Source organism: Schistocerca nitens, chromosome 11 (assembly GCF_023898315.1).
Source record: "Schistocerca nitens isolate TAMUIC-IGC-003100 chromosome 11, iqSchNite1.1, whole genome shotgun sequence".
Lineage (NCBI taxonomy): Eukaryota > Metazoa > Arthropoda > Insecta > Orthoptera > Acrididae > Schistocerca > Schistocerca nitens.
Genome location: NC_064624.1, coordinates 160,263,007 through 160,288,019, shown reverse-complemented (window position 1 = coordinate 160,288,019; position 25,013 = coordinate 160,263,007). Strand labels below are relative to the sequence as shown.

The following is a 25,013-nucleotide window of genomic DNA, read 5'->3' as shown; positions in this document are numbered from 1 at the left end:
GTAGACACCCTGCTGACGCCCCTCAGCTGGAAAAGCAACAGTGTTTCCAACACTATTTGTAAAACAACAGTATGCAGTTGGTGACTCTTTTGACTGTACATCTGTGTAAGTAACTTCATATTTGAGTCTGAAGTGTCACCAGAGCACAGTACCAATTAAATTATTTTGCGCCACACATTTTATTTTATTTTATTTTTTAATGCACTGCTTTCTTCACAATTCTAGAATGTGAGCTTCCGGTATACGGACACGGGGCCTTGGATCTACAAGAACTTGGAGTTTGGAATCGACCTGGACACGAGGCTAGCCCTGGTGGGCCCCAACGGAGCCGGCAAGAGTACACTGCTGAAGCTGCTGTATGGGGATGTGAGTAGCCGGTGATAGAGAGAGAGAGAGAGAGAGAGAGAGAGAGAGAGAGAGAGAGAGAGAGAGAGAGGGCGGGGGGGGGGGTTGTAGTTGGTTTAAGGGCTGTGCTGGAAAGCTCTTTTGGATATGTTGATCACTTTCCAGTGTATATAAGAAACTGATTGACGTAACATGCCGACTAAACTACTAATCTCAGAAACAAAAACATTAATGTACTTTGTGTGATGTAGGCATCTGCTAACAAAAAAGCTGTTTTAAGTTAATCCCTAAGGAAGTGATAGGGTGAATCAGTTTTTTTCCAAATCTGCATCTGGGCTAAACACTTGGTCCTAGAATACAGAATTTAAAGGAACACTTTGTGTAACACATGTGCTTGCTTAGGAAGGAGTTTCAAAATTTAACACACAACACATTTCAGTTGTGTATCACCTGAAATGTAAAATACACTGGTGATGAAAACTTAAGGATGAAAGTAACTTTCTCATGGTGTCTGTGAATTAACACAGCTCGATGAAACGTGGACTGTACATAGAAATAACTGCTACAGTATAGTACAGAAGGTAACAGAAAGAAGTATGCAGGGAGGCAAACAGAAATGACACTTTAATTCAGACAACAATGTCATTGAAGTCACCACAATTTATGATGGTCCACTGTACATAATGGTTCTTACAAGGGAACCTCCCCATCGCACCCCCCTCAGATTTAGTTATAAATTGACACAGTGGATAGGCCTTGAAAAACTGAACACAGATCAATCGAGAAAACAGGAAGAAGTTGTGTGTAACTATGAAAAAATAAGCAAAATATACAAACTGAGTAGTCCCAGTGTAAGATATGCAACATAAAGGACTGTATAAGCTGAGGAGCGCCGTGGTCCCGTGGTTAGAGTGAGTAACTGCGGAACGAGAAGTCTTTGATTCGAGTCCTCCCTTGAGTAAAAATTTTACTTACTTTATTTTCGCAAAGTTACGATCTGACCGTTCCTTCATTGACGTCTCTGTTCACTGTAATAAGTTTAGTGTCTGTGTTTTGCGACCGCACCGCAAAACCGTGCGATTAGTAGACGAAAGGACGTGCCTCTCCAATAGGAACCGAAAACATTTGATCGCAAATTCATAGGTCAACCGATTCCTCCACAGGAAAACACGTCTGAAATATTCTATACGACACTGGTGACGGCATGTGCTTCACATTACAGGAATATGTTGTCGACCCACCTAACTTGCGCACTTGGCGAATGGGTAAAAAGTTTCTTCTACCTTGCCCGATTTAGGTTTTCTTGTGGATGTGATATTCACTCCCAAAAAAGTGGTGAAGACATAAGAGTTTGTTTTCCCTGTGCTCTGTCAAAACATACGTTTTTAACGTTTTCAAGTTTTTCCGTGTGTAGACCGTCAAATCCTGCATGTGTCCAAGCAAATCTGAACATGTCCTGGAATTTTGGAGAGCGAAGAAGTTGATCATGTCTGAGTGCATGAACTTTGATAATTGTCTGAAAATAAAAAATTAACTTTTCACTCGAGGGAGGATTGAACCAGGGACCTTCCGTTCCGTAGCTGCTTGCGGTAACCACGGGACCACGGTGCTCATCAGTGTATACGTACCTTGATGTGGCTTATCTTGGACACGGACTACTCAGTTTGTATATTTTGCTTATTTTTTCATAGTTCCATACAACTTCTTCCTGTTTTCTCGATTGATCTGTGTTCAGTTTTTCATGGCCTATCCCTGTGCCAACTTATAACTAAATCTGAGGGGGGTGCGATGGGGAGGTTCCCTTGTTAGTGGTATGTTGATCATCGTGGTGGGCAGTGTGTGCTCTGCAACATGCTCCCACGCTGGCCACAAAGTTAGTAAGAAGTTCATGTGGTAGGGCGTTTCATTTCTCGAACAGCGCTGTTGACGACTGGTGTATGGTCGTTGGTGGAAGTGGAGGTATTGCCATTTGTCTCCCCGACATATCTCACGTGTGCTTCATGGGATCGGAATTGGAGGGAATGGGCAGGCCAGTTCATTCAGTGAATATCCTCTCGTTCAGAGAGCTGCTCCATCTGCACAGTTCCCCCCATAAAAATGAAGTAGGGTCCGGATGTGCCCACAAAAAGAGATTTGTAGGGAAAGAGTACAGTGTCACAGTAATGTTATCTGGTGAATGGACCATACAATGTTCAAAGTTTTGGAGATCAGTATGCCAATGCAACATTATGTCCCTCCACATCACAACACACGGAACACCAAAACTGTCATGTTTGACGGTGTTCCCAGTTGTGTTGTGTGGAACCACCGTGCTCTGTATGAGGGTACGTAATGCTCCCAGAAACACAGTTGAACACAATCGTTTTGGAGGTCTAGGTGTTAGGTTGCTGGGAGGCATAATGTTGTGTGGGTGTACTGACCTCAAAAACTCTGAAGATGGTTCAACCACTGGTCTTTGTTAGTGTGAAACAGTACTCCTTCCCCATGTGCGTCTTTTCTGGGACGCTTCAGTCCCGAGTTCATTTTCAGGGACTACAATGTGCGACCGTGTCGAATGGTGCAGGTTGGGCAGAGCTCACGGAACGAGAGGATATTCAGCGAATAGCCTATTGTCCCTGTTCCCCAAACTGAAATACTATCGCGCACATGTGAGGTATGTTACGGGGATGTATTGCAGCATATCCACGTGTACCAGTGACCATCTAGCAGTTGTTAATCGTGCTCGTGAAGGAATGGAACTCTTTACCGGCCTTCTGCTCAGAATGGGAGTACGTTACAGAGCGTGCATTGCCCATCATGGTGATGACACAGCATAAAGAATCATGTCCCACCTTTTGTTATGTTCAGGGAACCATCATAAACTGCAGTCAGTGCAATTATTGGCTTCAAATTAGTATCATTTCAGTTTTTCTCATTGTGTGCTTCTTTAAATACCCTTCTGTAGTGTAGCAATTCTTTGTTGGTATGGTTAAAGTTTCACCTAGCTTTGTTACTTGGCAGTAACACATCATGCTAAAGTTACTTGCATCCTTAAGTTTTCCGCACGTGGCCGGCCGGAGTGGCTGAGTAGTTCTAGGCGCTACAGTCTGGAACCGCGTGACCGCTACGGTCGCAGGTTCGAATCCTGCCTTGGGCATGGATGTGTGTGATGTCCTTAGGTTAGTTAGGTTTAAGTAGTTCTAAGTTACAGGGGACTGATGACCACAGTAGTTAAGTCCCATAGTGCTCAGAGCCATTTGAATCATTTTTTTACACACGTGTTTAGACCTAGCAATATGAAATTTCAAGACAACGTAGTGTATTACCTAAGGAAAAAAAGTGCACTTTAGTGTTAATCTAGTTCGAGAAATGCTGATGTTCAGATTGAGAGTGCTGCTATTCTTATCTTGTGGGCTGCTGCATCTGTAAACACTGTTCAAACAAGCCGCGTAGTTTGCATCAGTGTGGACTTCACCCCTGCTGCAATCTGTAAACTTTGATATATTTTCAGCTTTCTACTAAATATTAGAAAGCAGTTCTTCTGAAACACCATTATATTGGTCCTTCTGTTACAGAAAGGTAACACTTTGTGTACTATTTGTCATCTTACATTCATTGTTGCATTACATTAGTTCTGTTTTACATTAGCAATGAATATGACGGCTAACTAAGCACAGTCTGTGTTCCGTGGCATCAGCTCCATTGTCATGGCATGCCCTTCTATTCAATGGAACATTTGGTGCAGCACAGGATAACTGCTGACCTGGCAGGTCCCATGAACTGCAGTAAAGCTGCTGCTATTGTTCCACCTCAAAGACACCTGGCATTCATCTGTACCAGTTTGTATGTACAAACAGTAATAGTACTTCCAAATATGGCTACAGTGTTTTTCATGGCAGAGTCTTTGTATAAAAATTTCTCGATTCACTTGCTGTGTCAAATTTTGATAAAATTTCAAGGTTTAGATGATATCCACCACAATCATATTCCTCAGAGACTAAAATTGACTGTCGTAAGCTGGCAAGGTTCCCTCTCTTATACCTCCAGAACAGCATCTGATTGGCTGGATTACGTTATCGTCGTAATGGCACGTACAGAGGTGGTGTACTCTTCATCTGCATTCTCTATCTGGCATTGCTTGCAGCGCCATCCATCGCGTGAGGTGGTGAACTGTGAGAAGCATTCCCCTATGTTTTTTTCCTGTAAAGTGCATGCTTCTATGCATTGCTAAGTGCAGAGCCAGTGTCTAATGAAGTTGTTTTTACAGAGTCTGGTTTCAACAGCTTCTCTGATCTGAGTCCCAATAGTTCAGGTGAGGTCACGGTTGGCCTTGTTTACAAAAGTACCAGTGGAAGACACATGAAAACAGGTGGCCATTCATTTCTCCCCAGGAATTTTGAAATTATTTAGCCACAATTTTATGACCATGCACTTATTGTATGGTGGAAATCGTTATGAAATGACTGATGGAGCGACCATGAGTTTGTCATTGTCACCAGCCATACCTAACTTACTCACCGAAGATTTTGAAGAATGGCTGTTGAACAACCACCTTGCTTCTTTTGAATATATATTTGATATATATTTTGATATACATTTTTAATATGGCTGCATGACAGTGAGGCACTGCAGCCCTTTGTTGACCATTTGAATGGTATATATCCCAACATAAGATTAACAGTGAAGATGGGGAAGGATGGGAGTTATCTTTCTTAGATGTCTTGGTCGAACAGAAATCAGATGGATGACTGTGCCATTCTGCGTAAAGAAAACGGACACGTAGAGATACGTATCTCAACGCGCATAGCTTTCACCAGCCAGCTCAGAAGAGGGCTATGCTGTACACATTAGTACACAGAGACAGAAATATTTTGGACGTGGTCCACCTCGGTTCTGAGATAAAGCATCTGAAGATGGTGTTCAGAAGAAACAGGTATTCTGTCCACGAGATTAGATAAACACTGTTGAGAAAAATACATGACTCCATTCAAACAAGCAGATGACCAACACACAGTGCAGCTTCCATTCTGTAGTATAACAACTAGAAAGATAGGAAGAGTCCTAAACAGGCAAGGGATCGGACCAGTCTTCTGGCCACTCAAAAAAAAAAAAAATGTAAAGAAATGTTGTGAACTGTTAAAGATAATCTCAACCTGAAAGTGCCGGGAATTTATAACATTCCTTGTGAGTGTGGCAAGAGTTATGTGGATCAGTTTATACGGAAAGTTGCCAGTTGTCGTCTTGATCATCATCACCTTAAATACAATCATTGGGATAAATCAGCAGTGGCAGAGAACAGCACAAGCTGTTGGGACTCTGCGATCAGAGAAGCTGTTGAAATCAGTCTTTGTGAAAACAACTTCATTAGAGACACTGGCTCTGCACTTTGCAGTGAATGGAAGTGTGCACTCGAGAGACACAGGCTGTACACTTGGCAATGTACGGAAGCATGCACTTCACAGGGAAACAGAGGAATACTTCTGCAGTTGGACGCCTCATATCGTGGGTGTCACTACAAGCTGCACTAGATGGAGAGCGCAAGCAAAATCTATGGATGTAGAGCGGGACCTCTGCTCTCACCTTTGTGACGATGATGTAATTCGGCCAATTGGATGCCATTCTGAGGGTATAAAAGAGGGAACCTTGCCAGCTCGTAAGTCAGTTCTAGGCACTGACGAAGGTGACGATGGATATCTTCGAAAGCTTGGAATTTTTATCTGAATATGATTTGGCAAGTGAACTGAGAAATTTTTATGCATACTTCCAAATAGTTAGCAATTTTAAACTTTTGTAGTGCATAAAAAAATGTTTTCAGCTGTTGTGACCATTGTTTGTCAGTTAGGTAGACATTGGAAAACATTACTTTATCAAAGTAATATGTTGCACCAAAGCACACTAAGTGTTCCGCACAGTTCCTCCCTAAGGAGGTAAATTGCCTGTACAGTGTGCAGTGCAGGTTGCACTGGCCCTTGGATGCAAATAAAGTACATATCAACAAACACAAGCAGAAGCAGAACAGAAGTTGCCCCTAAAATGATGAATATCCTCCTTCGCAAACAAGGTCTTTCAGTTGTCTCAACATGCAGAGGTACCCTTGCATATTGTAACTGGAGACTGATCTTTCCTTCTTCTACTTTTCAGCATTACCTCCTCCACAGTGTGCCTCCGTACTTAAGTCTCCCCTGCTTTTCCTCTTCCAACTTCACATCTCCATTTTGGCAGGGTCATCGGACATGTCATCCATCATCCTTGCTCTTGATCTGCACTTCCTGTCTCCCTTTCATTATTGCATTGCACATCCTCCAATCTCTTATCCTCTTCATACATCCGGAACGGCACATTCAAAAATTTGATCAGATCGACATAACTGTATATGTCCGCCTCAGTTGCGAAATCCCCCCCGGGGTCCACAACTCTTTTGTGGACACGTGCGTAGCGAGCACAGGACCCCGAGCTAATGTGGCCCTCCTTCCTTTCCGGGCTGCATACCTTCCCTTTCCGCATCCTTCCCCGTCCCCCATCTTCACCCCCCCCCCTCACCTCTGGCTCTTTCCTTCCCTTTCTCCCCCTCTGGGAGTATGGTTTGTGCCTACGTCCGGAGACGGACGCTCGAAACTGTTCCAAATTCCTTGCTTTCTACACTTGCAAGTCCTCGTCCTTCCTCTGTCCTTCTCTTTTCCTTCCCTCTTCTCTTTGCCCTTTTCTCCGCTGCGGCGTTTGAGACCCCCTCTTCTTTCCTTTCCCTTTCTCTTTTTTCCTCCCTGTGCGTGTCTGAAGGCCGACCCACGCACTTCCATGCGTAGCCGGTGACGGGGTAACGCGTAATTCCCCGCCCCGGGTAGACAGGTAGGACACGTACCCCCTGGTAACGGCCAGGCCCAGGGAGGGGTGATTACCCGAGCTGATACCTTCCGAAAGTGCCGATTGGTCCCTCCGTCCGTTTGTCGGGAGGTGTGACCTGAGGTGTGAACAATCACCTAAGGCGGGTGTGCCCTCAGTGAGGGCCCCCACAAGGGAGGAGCGCGCCATCGGAGACGCCGGTAATCATGGGGGATTCTTCCGCAATGGTTTCCTCACCTTCCACTATGTCTGCTCACAAACGTAAGTTCACTGAGTCTCAGCCACAGACGGTTCTTCCATCGTTGCCACAGTTCCTTGTTGTTTCTCGGTCTGACGAAGGTCACGACTTCTCCACGGTCAACCCTTTCATTATTCAGAAAGGTGTCGACGCAATTGCAGGTCCTGTAAAGTCTTGTTCCAGATTATGGAATGGCACCCTGTTGTTAGAAACAGTCAGTGCCCTCCAGGCACAAAAATTGTTGCGTACTTCTCTGCTCCACACCTTCCCTGTCCGGGTGGAACCGCACCGTACCTTAAATTCCTCGCGTGGAGTCGTTTATACACGCTCCCTCGATGGATTGTCTGACGAAGAAATTCAGCATTACCTGTCTGACAAGGGCGTAACGGCTGTTCATAGGGTTATGAAAAGGGTTGACACGAACATCATTCCAACCCGCACTGTCTTCTTGACATTTGACAAAGTTCAACTCCCATCGAAAATCAAAGCAGGCTATGAGATAATTTCCGTTCGCCCTTACGTCCCAAACCCTACGCGTTGCTATCGATGTCAGTGGTTCAATCACACCAGCCAGTCCTGTTCCAATCTGGCCAAATGTGTTACGTGTGGCAAGGATGCCCATGAGGGTGCTTGTCCACCTCCATCCCCTCGCTGCATCAACTGTGTGGGTGACCACGCTGCTTCCTCTCGCGATTGCCCCGTTTTTAAGGACGAAAAACTGATCCAGGAAATAAGAGTGAAGGAAAAGGTGTCGACCTTTGCTGCTCGAAAATTATTCGCCAGTCGACAGCCCACCGTGCCTCAGACAGGAAAATACAGCACTGTCCTTGCTTCCCCTCGGCCAACAAAGGAGGCGGCCACGCAGACTTGCGACTTCACCTTTAGTACCACGGTCGTCAGATCGGCCAGCGCAAAGATCGCCCGTTCAACCTCACCACTTTCGCCTGCCCACTCTATGGCTCACCCTTCGTCGGGTTCTGCTAAATCTCGAGCCCAAAAGTCAGACGCCAAGTCTTCGAAAAAAGAGCATACTCGTGAAGAGTTTTTACGTACCGCAACTTCCCAACCATCGGTTCCTCCTTCATCTAAACATCATACTTCCAAGAAGGCTACAAAGAAACCCAGTTCCTCTCCTTCTCCGCCAAGGCGTGTCCCATCTACAGCACCACCTGGCGGAAATCGCCCTCAGCCGTCTTCTGTGTCGCCGAGGCGCACTGCTGGCGGCCGATCAACCGGCCGGTCGCTGGTGGCAGGAGCTGCTCCTGACCAACCTATGGATCAGGATCTTCTGCCTTCGGCTGAATGCCATTCCATGCTGTCGGTCGCAAGCTCTGAGCAGTCGTTGAGTTGACAGCGACCTTGGTCACATTCCTCCATTTTCTGTTCACCCTATGTCCATTATCCACTGGAATATCCGCGGTATTCGAGCCAATCGGGATGAATTGTCGATCCTCTTACTATCCTACTCGCCGGTCATCTTCTGTCTTCAGGAAACAAAGCTGCGTCCCCATGACCGCTTTGTTCTCCCTCCTTTTCAGTCCGTCCAATATGATCTCCCCTCTGTTGAAGGCACTCCAGCACATGGAGGACTCATGATTCTTCTCCACGATACTCTCCATTATCACCCAATCCCCTTAAACAGTTCCTTCCAAGCTGTCGCCGTCCGTCTTTCCCTTTCTGGATACACGTTCTCTCTTTGTACTGTATACATTCCATCGTCCACACCAATGGCACGAGCTGATCTCCTTCATCTTCTTGGTCAGCTTCCACCCCCCCTATTTGCTGGTTGTGGACTTCAATGCCCACCACCCGCTTTGGGGATCTCCACATCCTTGTCCACGTGGCTCACTATTGCTAGACGTCTTCCACCAAGCAGATCTAGTTTGCCTCAACACTGGGGTCCCTACGTTTTTGTCTGCCTCCACGACAAATTTATCTCATTTGGACCTTCCGGTCGGTACTGTTCCGCTAGCTCGGCGCTTCGAATGGTTCACCCTTGATGATACACACTCGAGTGACTACTTTCCATGTGTCCTTCGACTGCAGCCTCAACTGCCATATATGCGCTTGCGACGCTGGAAGTTTGCCTAAGCCGATTGGACACTTTTTTCGTCTCTAGCGACTTTCGATGACCGTCGCTTTCCCAGCGTCAACGATGAGGTCACACATATTACCGACGTTATTCTTACAGCTGCGGAACGTTCAATACCACGCACCTCCGAATTTCCCCGGTGCCCCCCAGTTCCTTGGTGGAACGAGGCATGCCGTGACGCAATACGTGAGTGACGACGTGCTCTTCGCATTTTCCGTCACCATCCTACTTTGGCCAACTGTATCCGCTATAAGCAGCCCCCTGCGCGATGCCGTCGCGTCATCCGCGATAGCAAGAAGGCAAGCTGGAAATTCTTTATTAGCTCATTTAACACCTTCACTCCCTCCTCGGAAGTTTGGAGTCGGCTTCGACGGTTCTCAGGCGCGCCTAGTTTCTCCCCAGTCTCTGGGCTCACTGTCGCGCATGATACCTTAGTGGACCCCGTCGCAATTTCTAACTCGTTGGGTCAGCACTTTGCTGAGATTTCGAGCTCTTCAAATTACCCGCCAGCGTTTCTCCCGAAGAAACGTGCAGCGGAAGTGCGACCTCTTCCTTTCTCCTCTAAAAATCACGAAAGCTACAATACTGTTTTCTCCATGCGGGAACTCCAACATGCACTCTCTTCTTCTCGTTCCTCCGCCCCAGGACCGGATGGTATCCATGTCCAAATGTTGCTGCATTTATCAACCCGTAGTCTGCGTTACCTCCTTCGCCTTTATAATCGAATTTGGACCGACAGTACCTTTCCCAGACGATGGCGGGAAGCTATTGTCGTTCCCGTTCCGAAACCTGGAAAGGACAAACATCTCCCCTCTAGCTATCGCCCCATTTCTCTCACGAGTAGTGTTTGTAAGGTTTTGGAGCGTATGGTGAATTACCGTTTAGCGTGGTGGCTGGAATCCCGCAGTCTTTTAACACCAGCCCAATGCGGATTCCGAAAGCATCGTTCTGCAGTTGACCATCTTGTTGCTCTCTCCACTTATATCATGAACAATTTTCTCCGGAAACGCCAAACGGTAGCAATATTTTTTGATCTGGAGAGAGCATACGATACCTGTTGGAGGACAGGCATCCTCCGCACACTGTTCTCTTGGGGCTTTCGAGGCCGGCTGCCCCTTTTTCTTCGCGAATTTATGGCAGAGCGCACATTTAGGGTGTGGGTGAACACCACTCTCTCCTGTACTTTCTCCCAAGAAAACGGGGTACCCCAGGGCTCCATGCTGAATGTTGTACTGTTTGCCATCGCCATAAATCCAATTATGGATTGTCTCCTTCCTGATGTCTCGGGCTCCCTCTTTGTGGATGATTTTGCGATCTACTACAGCTCTCAACGGACCAGCCTTCTTGAACGACGTCTTCAAGGCTCTCTCGATCGCCTCCACTCTTGGAGCATCGAAACCGGCTTCCGTTTCTCACCCAGTAAGACCGTTTGTGTTAATTTTTGGCGACATAAGGAGTTTCTTCCGCCCTCCTTACATCTAGGTCCTGTCAACCTTCCGTTTTCAGACGTCGCTAAATTCTTGGGTCTTATGTTTGACAGAAAACTGTGCTGGTCCTCCCACGTTTCCTATCTTTCGGCTCGCTGTCTGCGATCCCTTAACACCCTCCGTGTCCTGAATGGTACCTCCTGGGGAGCGGACCGAGTGGTCCTTCTCCGCCTCTATCGCGCCTTAGTGCGCTCGAAATTGGATTATGGAAGCATAGTCTACTCCTCTGCTCGGCCGTCTATTCTTCGGCATCTCGACTCTATCCACCACCGTGGATTACGTTTAGTGTCTGGAGCTTTTTACACTAGCCCTGTGGAAAGCCTTTATGCTGAGACTGCTGAACCTCTGCTGTCCAATCGGCGAGCAGTCCTTCTGAGTCGTTATGCTAGCCATCTGTCTTCCATGCCTGCTAATCTGGCCCATGACATTTTTTTCGACGCTTCCTTTGATGTAGGGTATGCAGGCTGCTCCTCCTCCCTACTACCCCCGGGAGTCCGCTTCAGTCAACTGCTCCATTCTCTTTCCTTCCGCTTTCCTAAAACCTTCTTGACAACTTGGGGTACAGCACCGCCTTGGCTCCGTCCCCGGATCTGCCTGCTCCGTGACCTTTGTCGATTTCCCAAGGATGGTACCCCTACACTTGTTTATCGTCAGGCATTTGCTGCTCTATGTGCACAAATGACGGATGCCACATTTATTTACACCGACGGCTCGAAAACATCGTTAGGTGTAGGGAGTGCCTATATTGTTGGCGACACCCCAAATCACTTTCGGCTTCCCGACCAGTGTTCGGTTTATACTGCGGAGCTTTACGCTGTTCTCCAGGCTGTCCACTACATCCGCCGCCATGAGCGAATACGGTACGTAATCTGCTCAGATTCTCTCAGCTCTCTCCTTAGTCTCCAAGCTCTTTACCCTGTGCACCCTCTGGTCCACCAGATTCAGGACTGTCTGTGCTTGCTCGACCAGGGGGGCATCTCAGTGGCGTTCCTCTGGCTCCCGGGACACGCTGGTATCTGTGGGAATGAGGCGGCCGATATAGCGGCCAAGGCTGCAGTCTCTCTTCCTCGGCCAGCTATTCAGTCGATTCCCTTCACCGATCTACGGAGTGTTTTATGTCGCAAAGTTGCTCATTTATGGCACGCGCATTGGTAAACACTTCCCCATAATAAATTGCGGGAAGTGAAAGCCCTTCCTTGTGCTTGGACCTCTTCCTCCCGAACGCGTCGTCGGGAGGAGGTAATTTTAGCTAGACTCCGAATAGGGCACTGTCTTTTTAGCCATCGACATCTTTTAAGCGGCGATCCTCCCCCACTCTGTCCCCACTGCTCTGAGCTGTGGACGGTAAGACACCTTTTAATTGAATGCCCCTATTTTAATCCGTTACGCTCCCATCTACAGCTATCGCCTGATCTCTCGTCGATTTTAGCAGATGACACGCGCTCAGCCGACCGCGTTCTCCAGTTTATTAGTGACAGTGAAATGACGTCAGTCATTTGAAGCCTTTTTTGGGGACAACCAACCCCTTTCTGTAGTGGATTTTTAAGCATTCCTTCTGCTTTTAGTTTCTCCAATTTTATGACTTTGTTCCCATTGCTGCTGGTTTTCAATTTCGGTTTTTTACTGTTTCCTAAGTCACGGCCTGGGCGCTAATGACCATAGAAGTTTTGCGCCCTTAAAAAAAAAAAAAAAGGAGGAGAAGAAGAAGAAGTTGCGAAATGTTAGAGATCTTTACCAAGGTTTCAGCTAGAGTAATCTAGCCTTCTTCAGAAGCATAAAATAAACAAATACATGCCAGAATAAGGCACGCTCAAACATAAAAAGCTAAAGTACTGTCTGCGACTAACTAGCCGCTTTGCACGAAGTGGGCCGGGGCTGTTCCTCAGCTAAGTAACGTAGCTTGACATGGTACCACAGTACTTTAGCTTTTTATGTTTGACCGTGCCTTATTCTGGCATGTATTTGTTTAATTTGTGCTTCTGAAGAAGGCTGGATTACTCTAGCTGAAATCTGGGTAAAGACCAGTAACATTTCACAACTGAGGCGGATTTTTGACACATTAATTTATCACAGTTGCTGACAGGGTTGTAACATGTTAAAAATTCTTACATAACTTTATTTTTCACTCACACAATTTGCCATAGTTAAGCTGCTTGTCTTACACTCTGGCCCCCCCCATCCCTTTTTCGAGCTCGTAGATTTTTCTTTTGACAGCCCTTTTCTTGTTTGTACCTGCTTCTGTCATTCCCTACAGCTTCAAGTCTACAAAGCAGCCAGTGTATAAGAAAACTGTACACTAATAACTTCATTCTTCGCGTAGTTAAGAGTATTACTAACTTTCCATAAGTTTGGACATTTGGCTATATTTCCTGTCGTATGTTCTGTTGTCATATTACGGTGGTAGTATTAATCGGAGATGCGTGTCGCAGCTGATCCCGACGGAGGGTATGATCCGCAAGAATTCTCACCTGCGCATCGCACGCTACCACCAGCACTTGCACGAGCTGCTGGACCTGGACCTGTCTCCACTAGAGTACATGATGCGTTCCTTCCCGGAGGTAAAGGAGAAGGAAGAGATGCGGAAGATCATTGGCCGCTACGGCCTCACCGGCCGCCAGCAGGTAGGTGCTAATGTGGCACTGTGCTGTGGTAATGACCTAGAGTGTCTGTTCTCTGACAACTTCAGACCTTGTTCTAATTGCTTTAAATTCCCTGGTACACCATTTTCATTGAATAACTTAACATACCTTTGTTTAAAAAAAAATGGTATATTCTCTTCATTACCACATACATGATCTGCATTATTGTAGTGGTAGTGGTGGTGGTGGTGGTGGTGGTGGTGGTGGTGGTGGTGGTGGTAATCTGTCAGTTTTCTTCTCTTACAACATGTGTGCCGTGTGGGGGAGCCGCGTGGTCTGAGGCACCTTGCCATGGTTCGCATGGCTGCCCCCGTTGGAGGTTAGTCCTCCCTTGGGCATGGGTGTGTATGTTGTCCTTAGTGTTAGTTTAACAAGGGGAGGGCACGACGTTTGGAACGCGGATTTACTGCAAACGTCGCACACTCGTAGTACTCCGTGAGGACAACAACGTGTGTAAGCAGTAGCGCGCACTTCTCAAGCATTATTGAGAAAATCGCAAGATAATTTCGGTCGTCAAATATATATCTGAGAGTGGCCACTTTTACTATGAAGCGGCTGTAGCTGAGTGGTGCCGGCACGGTAGCTCAGTGTGGTCGATCAGTGTGTTATCTACCCTTTCTAATAAAATAATGAGCGAACTGAACGTGTGTTATCCGATGTCCGCCCTGAACAAATTCAACAAACGATAGTGCTTGGCGTCCAATCTCCTGCATAGAGTTCTGTTCATTAGTTTCTTTTTAATTTTTTTTTTATTTTCAACAGTTTCTTTACTATTTATATTACAATTGATATAATGGGAAAAATACGTGTAATCGGATGAACTTTTATTAAATTTACAATGTTGTTTGGCAGTCTACTAATTTTTATTATCACAAATAATGTAATATTCCTAACTATCGACTAGTAAATGACCAAACGCATACTGTAATACTGAAAATGTATGCTTGTCCATTTTTTTTTGAGAAATCCCTTATACCTGGAAGGAGCCCAAGTTTTGACCGGCACAGATGGCTTTCGAAAGATTTAAAATTAATCATCGCTTTGACATTATGTGTACAAGTTGCAGGATGGTATTTTTCGTAAAAACATGGAAAACATAAATTTAAACGGCACCAGCTGCATTGAATAAATGCTATGTTTCCACATACGCAAGGTATTTGATGTTTTCCGTGGAAAAACAAACCTCGTTAACATTTTCAAAAATATCTCTTTCAGACGATAATTTAGAAGCAAACCGTGCATAACGCAGCATTTCCTTAAAAATCGACGCTGATGATTGGTTATGCAGTATCGAGTGTATTTTAATAGCGTCTTCCGAGAATCAATTTCTCGTTCTCTTTAGATTAAATATGAACAGTTTTGAAGACACGGACAAGCATACATTTTCAGTATCACTTCATGCGTTTGGTCGTTTACTAGTCGATAGTTATGAATATTATATTATTTGTGATAATAAATATTAGTAGACTGCTAAATAACATTGTAAATGTAATAAAAGTTTTTTAGAAAACATTTTGTTCTATTTTGTTCGTTAAATTTTTTCAGGGTGTATGACGGGGGACACCCGTTCAGTTTGTTCGTTGATCCGTTCGCTCAGTTTTTTAATTAGAAAGGGTCGCTAACGTTCTGATCGAACACGCTGAGCTACAGTGCCGGCACCACTCGGCTACAGCCGCTTCATGGTAAAAGTGGCCACTCACAGATACATATTTGACGACCGAAATTATCTTGCGATTTTCTCAATAATGCTTGAGAAGTGCGCGCTACTGCTTACACATTTTGTTGTTCTCACGGAGTGCTAAGGGTGTACAAAGTTTACAGTAAATCCACGTTCCAAACGTTGTGGCCTCCCCTTGTAAGTTACATTAAGTAGTGTATAAGCCTAGGGACTGATAACTTCATTAGTTTGGTCCCATAGGAATGTACCGCAGCAACAGCAACAACAACAACAAGTCTGTTATTAGCTACCACCACCACAACAGCAACAACTTGTCTCTTATTAGTACACACATCAAAAAAATGTGTTGCATCACCTCAGTTTCAAGCTCTCCTGACCACTGATATTGAACTTGGATACTTGCATCAGTAACAGTCTCTTAGATTGTTCATAGAAGTCACTCACACAAAGATGTAAACAGCTGTGCCTGTGTGACGGAGTGGGTAAGACAGGTGATCAGTTCCAGTCATAATGCCAGGAAGGCAGTGCATTACTTGCAGTTCCACCACGCTTGTGAGGTGAACTCTGAAGTTTGATCGTATCTACATTAAGTTTCCTGGGAGGGCTCTCATCGAGGGAAGTTTCCAGATGTCTCTGAGCAAACCAAAGCAGTGTAGTTCGGACACGGAGGTGGATCAGAAATACGGGAGCTGTCGACGACTTCCCTGGCTCGGGCCACCTGAAGGCTACTACTGCAGCTGACGGCCACTACTTACGGGTTTCAGTTCAGAGAAACTCTGAGAAGAATGCCACGATGCTGATTAACGATTTTTGTGCAGCCTCAGGACGTCTTGTTTTAATTCACTGTACAAAATAGGCTGCACGATCTGCAACTTCACTTCAGGCGTCCGTGGTGAGGTCCATCTTTGGATACTAGACACTGTGCAACAATTGTAGATGAGACTCGCATATGCCTTCAGACAATTGTCAGACGTTTTTGGAGGCAGTGTGGCGAGTCTGAATGTCCTAGACACACTGTCCAGAAAGCGTCTCCGGCCATCCTGATTTAGGTTTTCCGTGATTTCCCTAAATCGCTTCAGGGAAATGCCGGGATGGTTCCTTTGAAAGGGCATGGCCGATTTCCTTCCCCATCCTTCCCTCACCCGAGCTTGCACTACGTCTCTAATGACCTCGTTGTCGACGGGACGTTAAACACTAACCACCACCACCACACTGTCCAGAAAGTATGGATGGAAGTCTCCTGGTGTATTGGGGTGGTACTGCGGGGGGCCAGTGTACACCACAGGTGGCCATTGAAGGCAATCAAATGGTCATACAGTACAGGGATGACATCCTCTGATGTACAGTGCAACTGTATCGGCAGCATTTCGGAGGGGATTCGTCTTAACGTGCAACAATTCTCGTGCTCACGGTGCACATCTTTTGTGCGTTTTCCTTTATAATAACGAAATTGCTAGATTGGAATGGCCAGCATGTTGTCCAGACATGAACGCTATCAAATGTGCCTGTTGTACAAGATGACCCACCAACCCTTCTGAGGTATCTACACTGAATGGCCACTGAGGAGCAGCAGTCTGGACCGACAGTGCCTAGATGATCCAGTGTACAGTATGCCAGCACAAATACAGGCACGCATCAGTACAAGGGGATGTGTTACTGGGTATTAGAGGTACTGGTATATGCTGCAGTCTTGAACACACCTTCAGGAAGTCTATACTGTTATTGTAGAACTTGTAATTTTTTTGTTTTCATGAGCAATAAAGAGCTGAAATGTGTGTGTGTGTCTATATATATATATATAACAGAGGGAAACATTCCACGTGGAAAAAAAAAATATATCTAAAAAGAAAGATGATGAGACTTACCAAACAAAAGCGCTGGCAGGTCGATAGACACACAAACAAACACAAATATACACACAAAATTCTAGCTTTCGCAACCAACGGTTGCTTCGTCAGGAAAGAGGGAAGGAGAGGGAAAGATGAAAGGATGTGGGTTTTAAGGGAGAGGGTAAGGAGTCATTCCAATGCCGGGAGCGGAAAGACTTACCTTAGGGGGAAAAAAGGACAGGTATACACTCGCGCACACACACACATATCCATCCACACATACAGACACAAGCAGACATATTGTGTGTATATTTGTGTTTGTTTGTGTGTCTATCGACCTGCCAGCGCTTTTGTTTGGTAAGTCTCATTATATATATATATATATATATATATATATATATATATATATATATATATATATATATATATATATATATATATATATACTATTTTTGTGTAAAGGGTCAGGAACTCCTAGAACTGTAGTGATACAACACTTATTTTGACGTGTGTGTAATGGTTGTCTGGAAGTCTGTGCATCTTCGGACAAGGATAGCGATCCATCGAATGATTGCCACATCTGAGTAGGTAATCCCTTTCACGACACCACTGCGATTGCCATCTCTTGCCGAAGACAGGTGTCGTCTCTTGACGTAGCTTGCCAAATGCAAACTGAGAGTAAAACTGTTGCACAGTATCTGCACATTTATGCTTGACAAACATGTCATATTTCTTTTCCTCACTATATAAATAAATTTGCATTGTGAGTATCAGTAATAAGATGGAGGGATATGAATCCCTCCTCTTCAGTTGTCTGTATGACCACTTTTCGTGTAAAATTTTTGCTGTGTGTTGTTTCCATTAACAGACATCCGAAGATTCGGACTGTGATTTTGTAGGTAAGGAAGCAAAACCTGCAAGTTAGCACACTTCTTTAAATTCCAAGTTTTGTAAATTATTTACAGTTTTTTAAAGCTCTTCTTTACATCGCCATCGTGCAGATGGGACGTGCTGGGCTAAAAACTGTAGTTATGGTGCGTGCGGCTCTTCAGTTGGCAGTTCATTATTGTTGGTTGTAGCCAGTCATTTGGTAGTACGTGGTACCCAGTGACAAAAGATTCGTTCAAGTAATGCCATCACAATGGAGTGTAACTATTTTCAAACTGTCTCTACTGTGCATGCACAGCTTTGTGATAATTTCGACCATCAGAACACTTGTGTTTACTGGAATGCTTATTTCGCATGTTTTGCTATCTGACAACCTGCTGTGCTAGTTGGCACCTCTACTCTTTTCATATTGCTCAAAAGTTTCTGGTTTAAATAATGAACCAGTGCTCCAGGTATGTAATTTTTTTATATATATATTATTCCGAGACTGTCATTGTCAAGTGAAAATATTTACATAAGTATTGTGTGTGCTGTGCCTCTCTTTCATTGTATTGTATTGTCTTTTTGAGGTTAGTACCGTACTGGGTCTACTACATGATACAGAAACCACATGTGCACACATGCACACACTCTGTGAAATTTCACAAACATTATGAATGGTGGTTTGCATGTGCCTTGTTTTCTGCATAATAGAGAAGGCACAGTGCCATATAGCCGCAAAAAGATGGCTACAGTGAAAGACAGGCAGCACAGCACACACATACTAAGGCGATGAGAAATTCTCAAAATCATCATGTAAAGGATGAAAAATAAGAGGTGCAGTGTTTCATTACCATATTTAAAGAATGAATGACAGTTGCAGGCTTTCCAAAAACATCGAATTATGATGAATGAAGCTGACTAGGAAGGTTTCTGCTTCCCACTTTCGGTCGGCACTTCTTGGAGAATCAGTGATACAATATGTCAACTGAAACAATCACTTATTGGCAAAATTATTTAATTGTATGAATATAATAGAGGAAAACATTCCACGTGGGAAAAATATATCTAAAAACAAAGATGATGTGACTTACCAAACGAAAGTGCTGGCAGGTCGATAGACACACAAACAAACACAAACATACACACAAAATTCAAGCTTTCACAACAAACGGTTGCTTCATCAGGAAAGAGGGAAGGAGAGGGAAAGACGAAAGGATGTGGGTTTTAAGGGAGAGGGTAAGGAGTCATTCCAATCCCGGGAGCGGAAAGACTTACCTTAGGGGGAAAAAAGGACAGGTATACACTCGCGCTCGCGCGCGCGCACATATCCATCCGCACATACAGACACAAGCAGACATTTGTAAAGGCAAAGAGTTTGGGCAGAGATGTCATTCGAGGCGGAAGTACAGAGGCATCTCTGCCCAAACTCTTTGCCTTTACAAATGTCTGCTTGTGTCTGTGTATGTGCGGATGGATATATATATATGTGCGTGTGCGTGCGTGCGTGCGTGCGTGCGTGCGAGTGTATACCTGTCCTTTTTCCCCCCAAGGTAAGTCTTTCCGCTCCCGGGATTGGGATGACTCCTTACCCTCTCCCTTAAAACCCACATCATTTCGTCTTTCCCTCTCCTTCCCTCTTTGCTGATGAAGCAACCGTTTGTTGCGAAAGCTTGAATTTTGTGTGTATGTTTGTGTTTGTTTGTGTGTCTATCGACCTGCCAGCACTTTTGTTTGGTAAGTCACATCATCTTTGTTTTTAAAATTATTTAATTGGATAGATAAAAAAATCTATTCACCAAACGGCGGCAGAAAACACACACAAAACAGTTGTAATTGACAAGCTTTCAGAGCAGTGGCTCCTCCAGGTGTAAGGGTTGAAGGGGGGAGGAAGAAGGGTGAAGGGAAAGGACTGGAGAGGTTTAGGGAAAGGGGTACACTTAAGAAAAGTCGTCCAGAACCCCGGGTGAGGGAAGACGTACTGTCCGGTAAGTCTACCCTGACCTGGGGTTCGAGGTGAATTTTCTGAACTGTATCCTTTCCCGAAATCTCTCCAGTCCTTTCCCTTCACCCCTCTCCTTCCCATTCAACTCTTCCACCAGGAGGAGGAGCCACTGGTTCCAAAAGCTTGTACAAGTTAAACCTTTTTTGTGGTGCCACTTGGTGAGTAGATTTTTTGTGTTTGTCCATTCACATTATGTTGTCAATGATTGAACATGTTAACTGAAGACATTCTCAGTTATTCCTGACACCACTTTCCTCATCCACATTCTGTGTTCTTTTACATATTTTGATTATATGCATATGATGAAAAAATATGAGCAGCATGTCTCATTGGTTTTGGTAACTCAAATTTTGTTGCTGATTGACAATACATTGTAGACACCAGAGACTGAAAATACTGCTTCAGTTGTAAATTTTTTTTTATTATCACGACTGATTTCAGGCTCTCATAAGCCCATCCTCAGGTGTCGCAACTATGCTGTGGCCCCCGACCGCCGCAGTGGACGTGTACTAGGCGCGGTGTGCTACCTATGAGCCCAGAACTCCCTGCTCTGCGCGCATCGGTAGCACACCGCACCTAGTACACATCCACTGCGGCGGTCGGGGGCCACAGCATAGTTACGACACCTGATGATGGGCTTACGAGAGCCCGAAACTGGTTGTGATGATAAAAGAAATTTACAACTGAAGAGGTATTTTCAACCACTGGTATAATGCTCAGTTGTGGATATTATTCAAACAGATTTGTTTACATTGTAGACAATTAGTACCATTGTTAATAAACATAGTTATTAAGTGCTCAAACATTAAAAATACCAGGAATTATCTAATTTGAAGAAAAATTATCATGGGTTTAGTTGTTAGGGAATGGCTGCAATGTGCCCACTGGTGAAGAATCTGGTATGCATATGCAGCTTAATTTCACTAATATATGTCTAACAGCATAGCTTGCTTATTGCTATTTATGCCACCTCCCCTTTGAAGAGAATCATTTTAATGTGCACGTGTCATTTATAGCAATGAGTGTGGTATGTGACACCCAATTATCTGCTCTTTGATGGGTTCCTCGTATGCAAGAGAAAACTGTATTCATTTTGAAAGTGACACAAAAGGATAGTGAGATCTTTTTGTTTTTGATACCCCAGGCTTTATATATGCATCACATAAATCGCTAAAGGTAATAAAATTACGCTAGGATGTATTAAATTTTCCACAAGTTTGAGATATACAGTTCCTTTAAAAGACTAGCAGGAACCTAGAACTTCTTATTTTCAACGAGAATGCTGTTAGACTCGACACAAAAAGCTCTGCACATGCGCATGCTGATATCTTCGGAGCAGGTTTATTAAAGGCCTTGGAGCCAGTCACAAGAATTTGCTCTGATCAGTCAAAACTTGTTGCAACTGTCCATTGGCCACAAATCTAACAGCTTACACCCAGCCATAAACTACAGAAACTGGGAGAAAGCCTATGTCGATTGCATTCACATGGTTGCAACTATATCTCGAACCAACCTAATCATTCAATCTTATAATCTTGGTTGTCACAAACATTTTACTTTAATTTTCCCAATTATGTAAAAATTTCCAGGCTTGTAGTTAGGCTGGCATATTAATAGTTCAGTTTAAATTGCTGTGAGCAAAACAGAGCACTAGCTAACTTCATTTATGAATCGTACAAAATTACTTATGAGCAACAGAATAGTCTACACACATTGGACACACCAGATTGTCGTGTGCACTTCCCGTAATTCATCATACAAACAGTTACAAACAGCAGCAAGCTGTGCAAAAGTCGTGGGCACTGTAAGTGCATTTTTTACTATTTACAAAGTAACTAAAATTCTTTGTAAAGTGCCATTGAGCAATTCAATCAAGTCAAAAATTTCTGTTATAAATGTCGCAGATAATACTACATGAACATATAACTTTGAATTGAGAACTCTATGTGAATTCTAAAAGGAAACAGATTGAAATATCAGTGATTACATGACATCACTCAGACGGGAAGGAGACAGTGTTACAACCAATATTTGTAGCGCTACACTACTGACTGGTACTAATTGTAGACCAGATATGGATGTGATGAATGTCATAAAGGAATTGAAAGTTGTCACCACATGTCTTGTAAATAAAGTGTAACAGCCTAGGCATTTTTCAAATAGTTGCAAAACATGAGAACAGTTTTTTGCGGTAGCACTGTGGTACACTATGTGATCATAAGTATCCGGACACCCCCAAAAACCTAAGTTTTTCATATTAGGTGCATTGTGCTGCCATCTACTGCCAGGTATTCCGTATCGGTGAACTTAGTAGTCATTAGACATCATGAGAGAGCAGATGGGGTGCTCCGGGAAACTCGCAGACTTCGAACATGGTCAGGTGATAGGGTGTCACTTGTCATATGTCTGTATGCGAGATTTCCACACTCCTAAACATCCCTAGGTCTACTGTTTCCGATGTGATAGCGAAGTGGAAATGTGAACGCATACTTACAGCACAAAAGCGTCCAGGCGGACCTCATCTGTTGACTTAGAGAGACTGCAGACAGTTGAAGAGGTCCATAATGTGTAATAGGCAGACATCTATCCAGACCATCATACAGGAATTCCAAACTGCATCAGGATCCCATGTAAGTACTATGACAGTTAGGCGGTACGTGAGAAAACTTGGATTTTATGGTTGAGCAGCTGCTCGTGAACCACACACACCGGTAAATGCCAAATGACACCTCGCTTCGTGTGAGGAGCGTAAACATTGGACAATTGAACACTGGAAAAAACATTGTGTGGTGTGATGAATCACGGTCGACAACGTGGTGATCCGATGGCAGAATGTGGGTATTGTGAATGCTCGGTGAACATCTGCCAACGTGTGTACTGCTAACAGTAAAATTCGGAGGCGGTGGTGTTATGGTGTGGTCGTGTTTTCATGGAGGGAGGTTGCACCCCTTGTTTTGCGTGGCATACTCACAGCACAGGCCTACGTTGATGTTTTAAGCACTTTATTGCTTCCCACTGTTGAAGAGCAATTCGGGGACGGCGATTGCCTGTTTCAACACGATCGAGCACCTGTTCATAATGCACGGTCTGTGGCGGAGTGGTTAAAAGACGATAACATCCCTGTAGTGGACTGGCCTGCACAGAGTCCTGACCTGAATCCTATAGAACACGTTTGTATGTTTTGGAACGCCGAATTCGTGCCAGGCCTCAGCGACCAACATCGATACCTCTCCCGAGTGCAGCATTCCATGAAGAATGGGCTGCTATTCCCCAAGAAACCTTCAAACACCTGATTGAACATATGCCTGTGAGAGTGGAAGCTGTCATCAAGGCTAAGGGTGGGCCAACGCCATACTGAATTCCAGCATTACCGATGGAGGGCGCCACAAACTTGCAAGTCTTTTTCAGCCAGGTGTCTGGATATTTTTGATCACATAGTGTGTAAGACATTCTCTGACTTCTTGCTATGTCAGTTCAGGGTAAATCCTCGAGCTTTCAATGATTACCTCATTTTCTCCGTCAGGAGCAACTGACTGTTGAATCTGCTGCTGTTGTGGCCTTATATAACCCGAAGATGACTTCTGATTGGTGGGTAGTTACATCATGCTTTTGCAGGTGGTGTCAGAGTCTGTGCTGGAGGCGCCACCGCTCCCATCGTAGCTTAAACATTGAGACAAGTCTCTGTGGCTCTTTCCTGCCTCGAGAACTCGCTTCCGTGCACTGCTAAGATCATTTCTGCCATCATGGTTGAACATTTTCTCACACAGTTTTATTTGTACAGACTCTTCACTATTGTATGTTTGTTTGCGAGGCTGTGCTCAGCAACTGTAGATTCCTCCAATTCTCAATTTTTTTTTAATGTGCCACTGATATTCTTCACAGCAGTCTTAAACAGTGCATATGGACTGACCGATGAAAGTGCTTCCGCAATCACATGAGATATTGTAAATCCCAGGAATCCTAAGGCCACAGTATCTGCTTTATTTTCTTAGGAAGTCAAATGCCAAATTGTATTCATATTTTAGTGCAACAGAGTGCTGTGGTTTGAAGTCTGCCTCTACTCAAAACCAGTAAGTGTAGTGGAGCACAGATGAGCTCTGTATGTCATGTTCGTATTTATTTCTGTGTATGTACTCTACAACCCACTGTACAGTGGAAATAGAATATAATTTTCAGACATGAAAAGTAGTGAGGGAGAATATGCTCAGTAAAAAGTGAGTTCACTGATGATACTGTAATGTGTGATGACGTAACAGAGAGTATTGTAACATGTCAAAAAAAACTGAAACACAGGAGAGAGATTCACTGCTGTAAGATGAATATGCATGCTCAGTGTAGGTTAGCTCCAGCATAAGCAGGCTACATCAGTGTCTTGTTGATACCAACACATTTCTCACAGCACTTACAGACAACAAGCTTCGGGCCTTAAAACCTCTTCCCGTGGCTTGGACGTCCTCCTCACGCCCTTCTCGGCGGGAGGAGGTAGTTTTGGCCCGGTTACGAATTGGCCACTGCCGGTTCAGCCATCGCCATCTGCTGACGGCTGCGCCGGCGCCGTTCTGCCCATGTGGGCAATTGCTGACGGTCCGCCACATTTTAACGTCCTGTCCGGATTTTAACACACTGCGTCTTGATCTTGGCCTGCCATGTACTGTAGAAGCCATTTTAGCGGATGACCCACGAGCAGCTGCTCGCGTTCTTCATTTTATCAATTTGACAACCCTCTCAAAGGACATTTGATTATGCTGTTTTCTTTTTTAATCCTATGCCTGTCAGTCTGTCTTTTATCGTGTTTTCCGTTTCGTTGCTGTTTCAAACTTGTGACTCGCGGTGCATTCCTAACGTAGTCTGGGCGCTAATGACCGTTGAAGTTGTGCGCCCTAAAACCACAAAAAAAAAAAAAAAAAAAAAAAAAAAAAAAAATTTCTCACAAAGAAACCTCAACACTGTCTGAGCTGCCTTCTCATCAAACTGGCTACTACTAAATGTTCCCATTTTGTCTCCTCTGTTTATA

The 25,013-nt window shown here is 44.5% G+C and overlaps 1 protein-coding gene across 2 annotated transcripts in view; it reads left to right on the top strand.

The window, feature by feature from the left end:
- Positions 1–25,013, top strand: part of LOC126212938 (ATP-binding cassette sub-family F member 2) — a 104,260-nt gene that overhangs the window by 61,829 nt on the left and 17,418 nt on the right. For both annotated transcript variants that reach the window (XM_049940456.1, XM_049940455.1), the window contains exons 9-10: positions 226–366; positions 13,411–13,602. In XM_049940456.1, the coding sequence (XP_049796413.1) occupies positions 226–366; positions 13,411–13,602 (333 nt within the window). The remainder of the gene's footprint in view (positions 1–225; positions 367–13,410; positions 13,603–25,013) is intronic.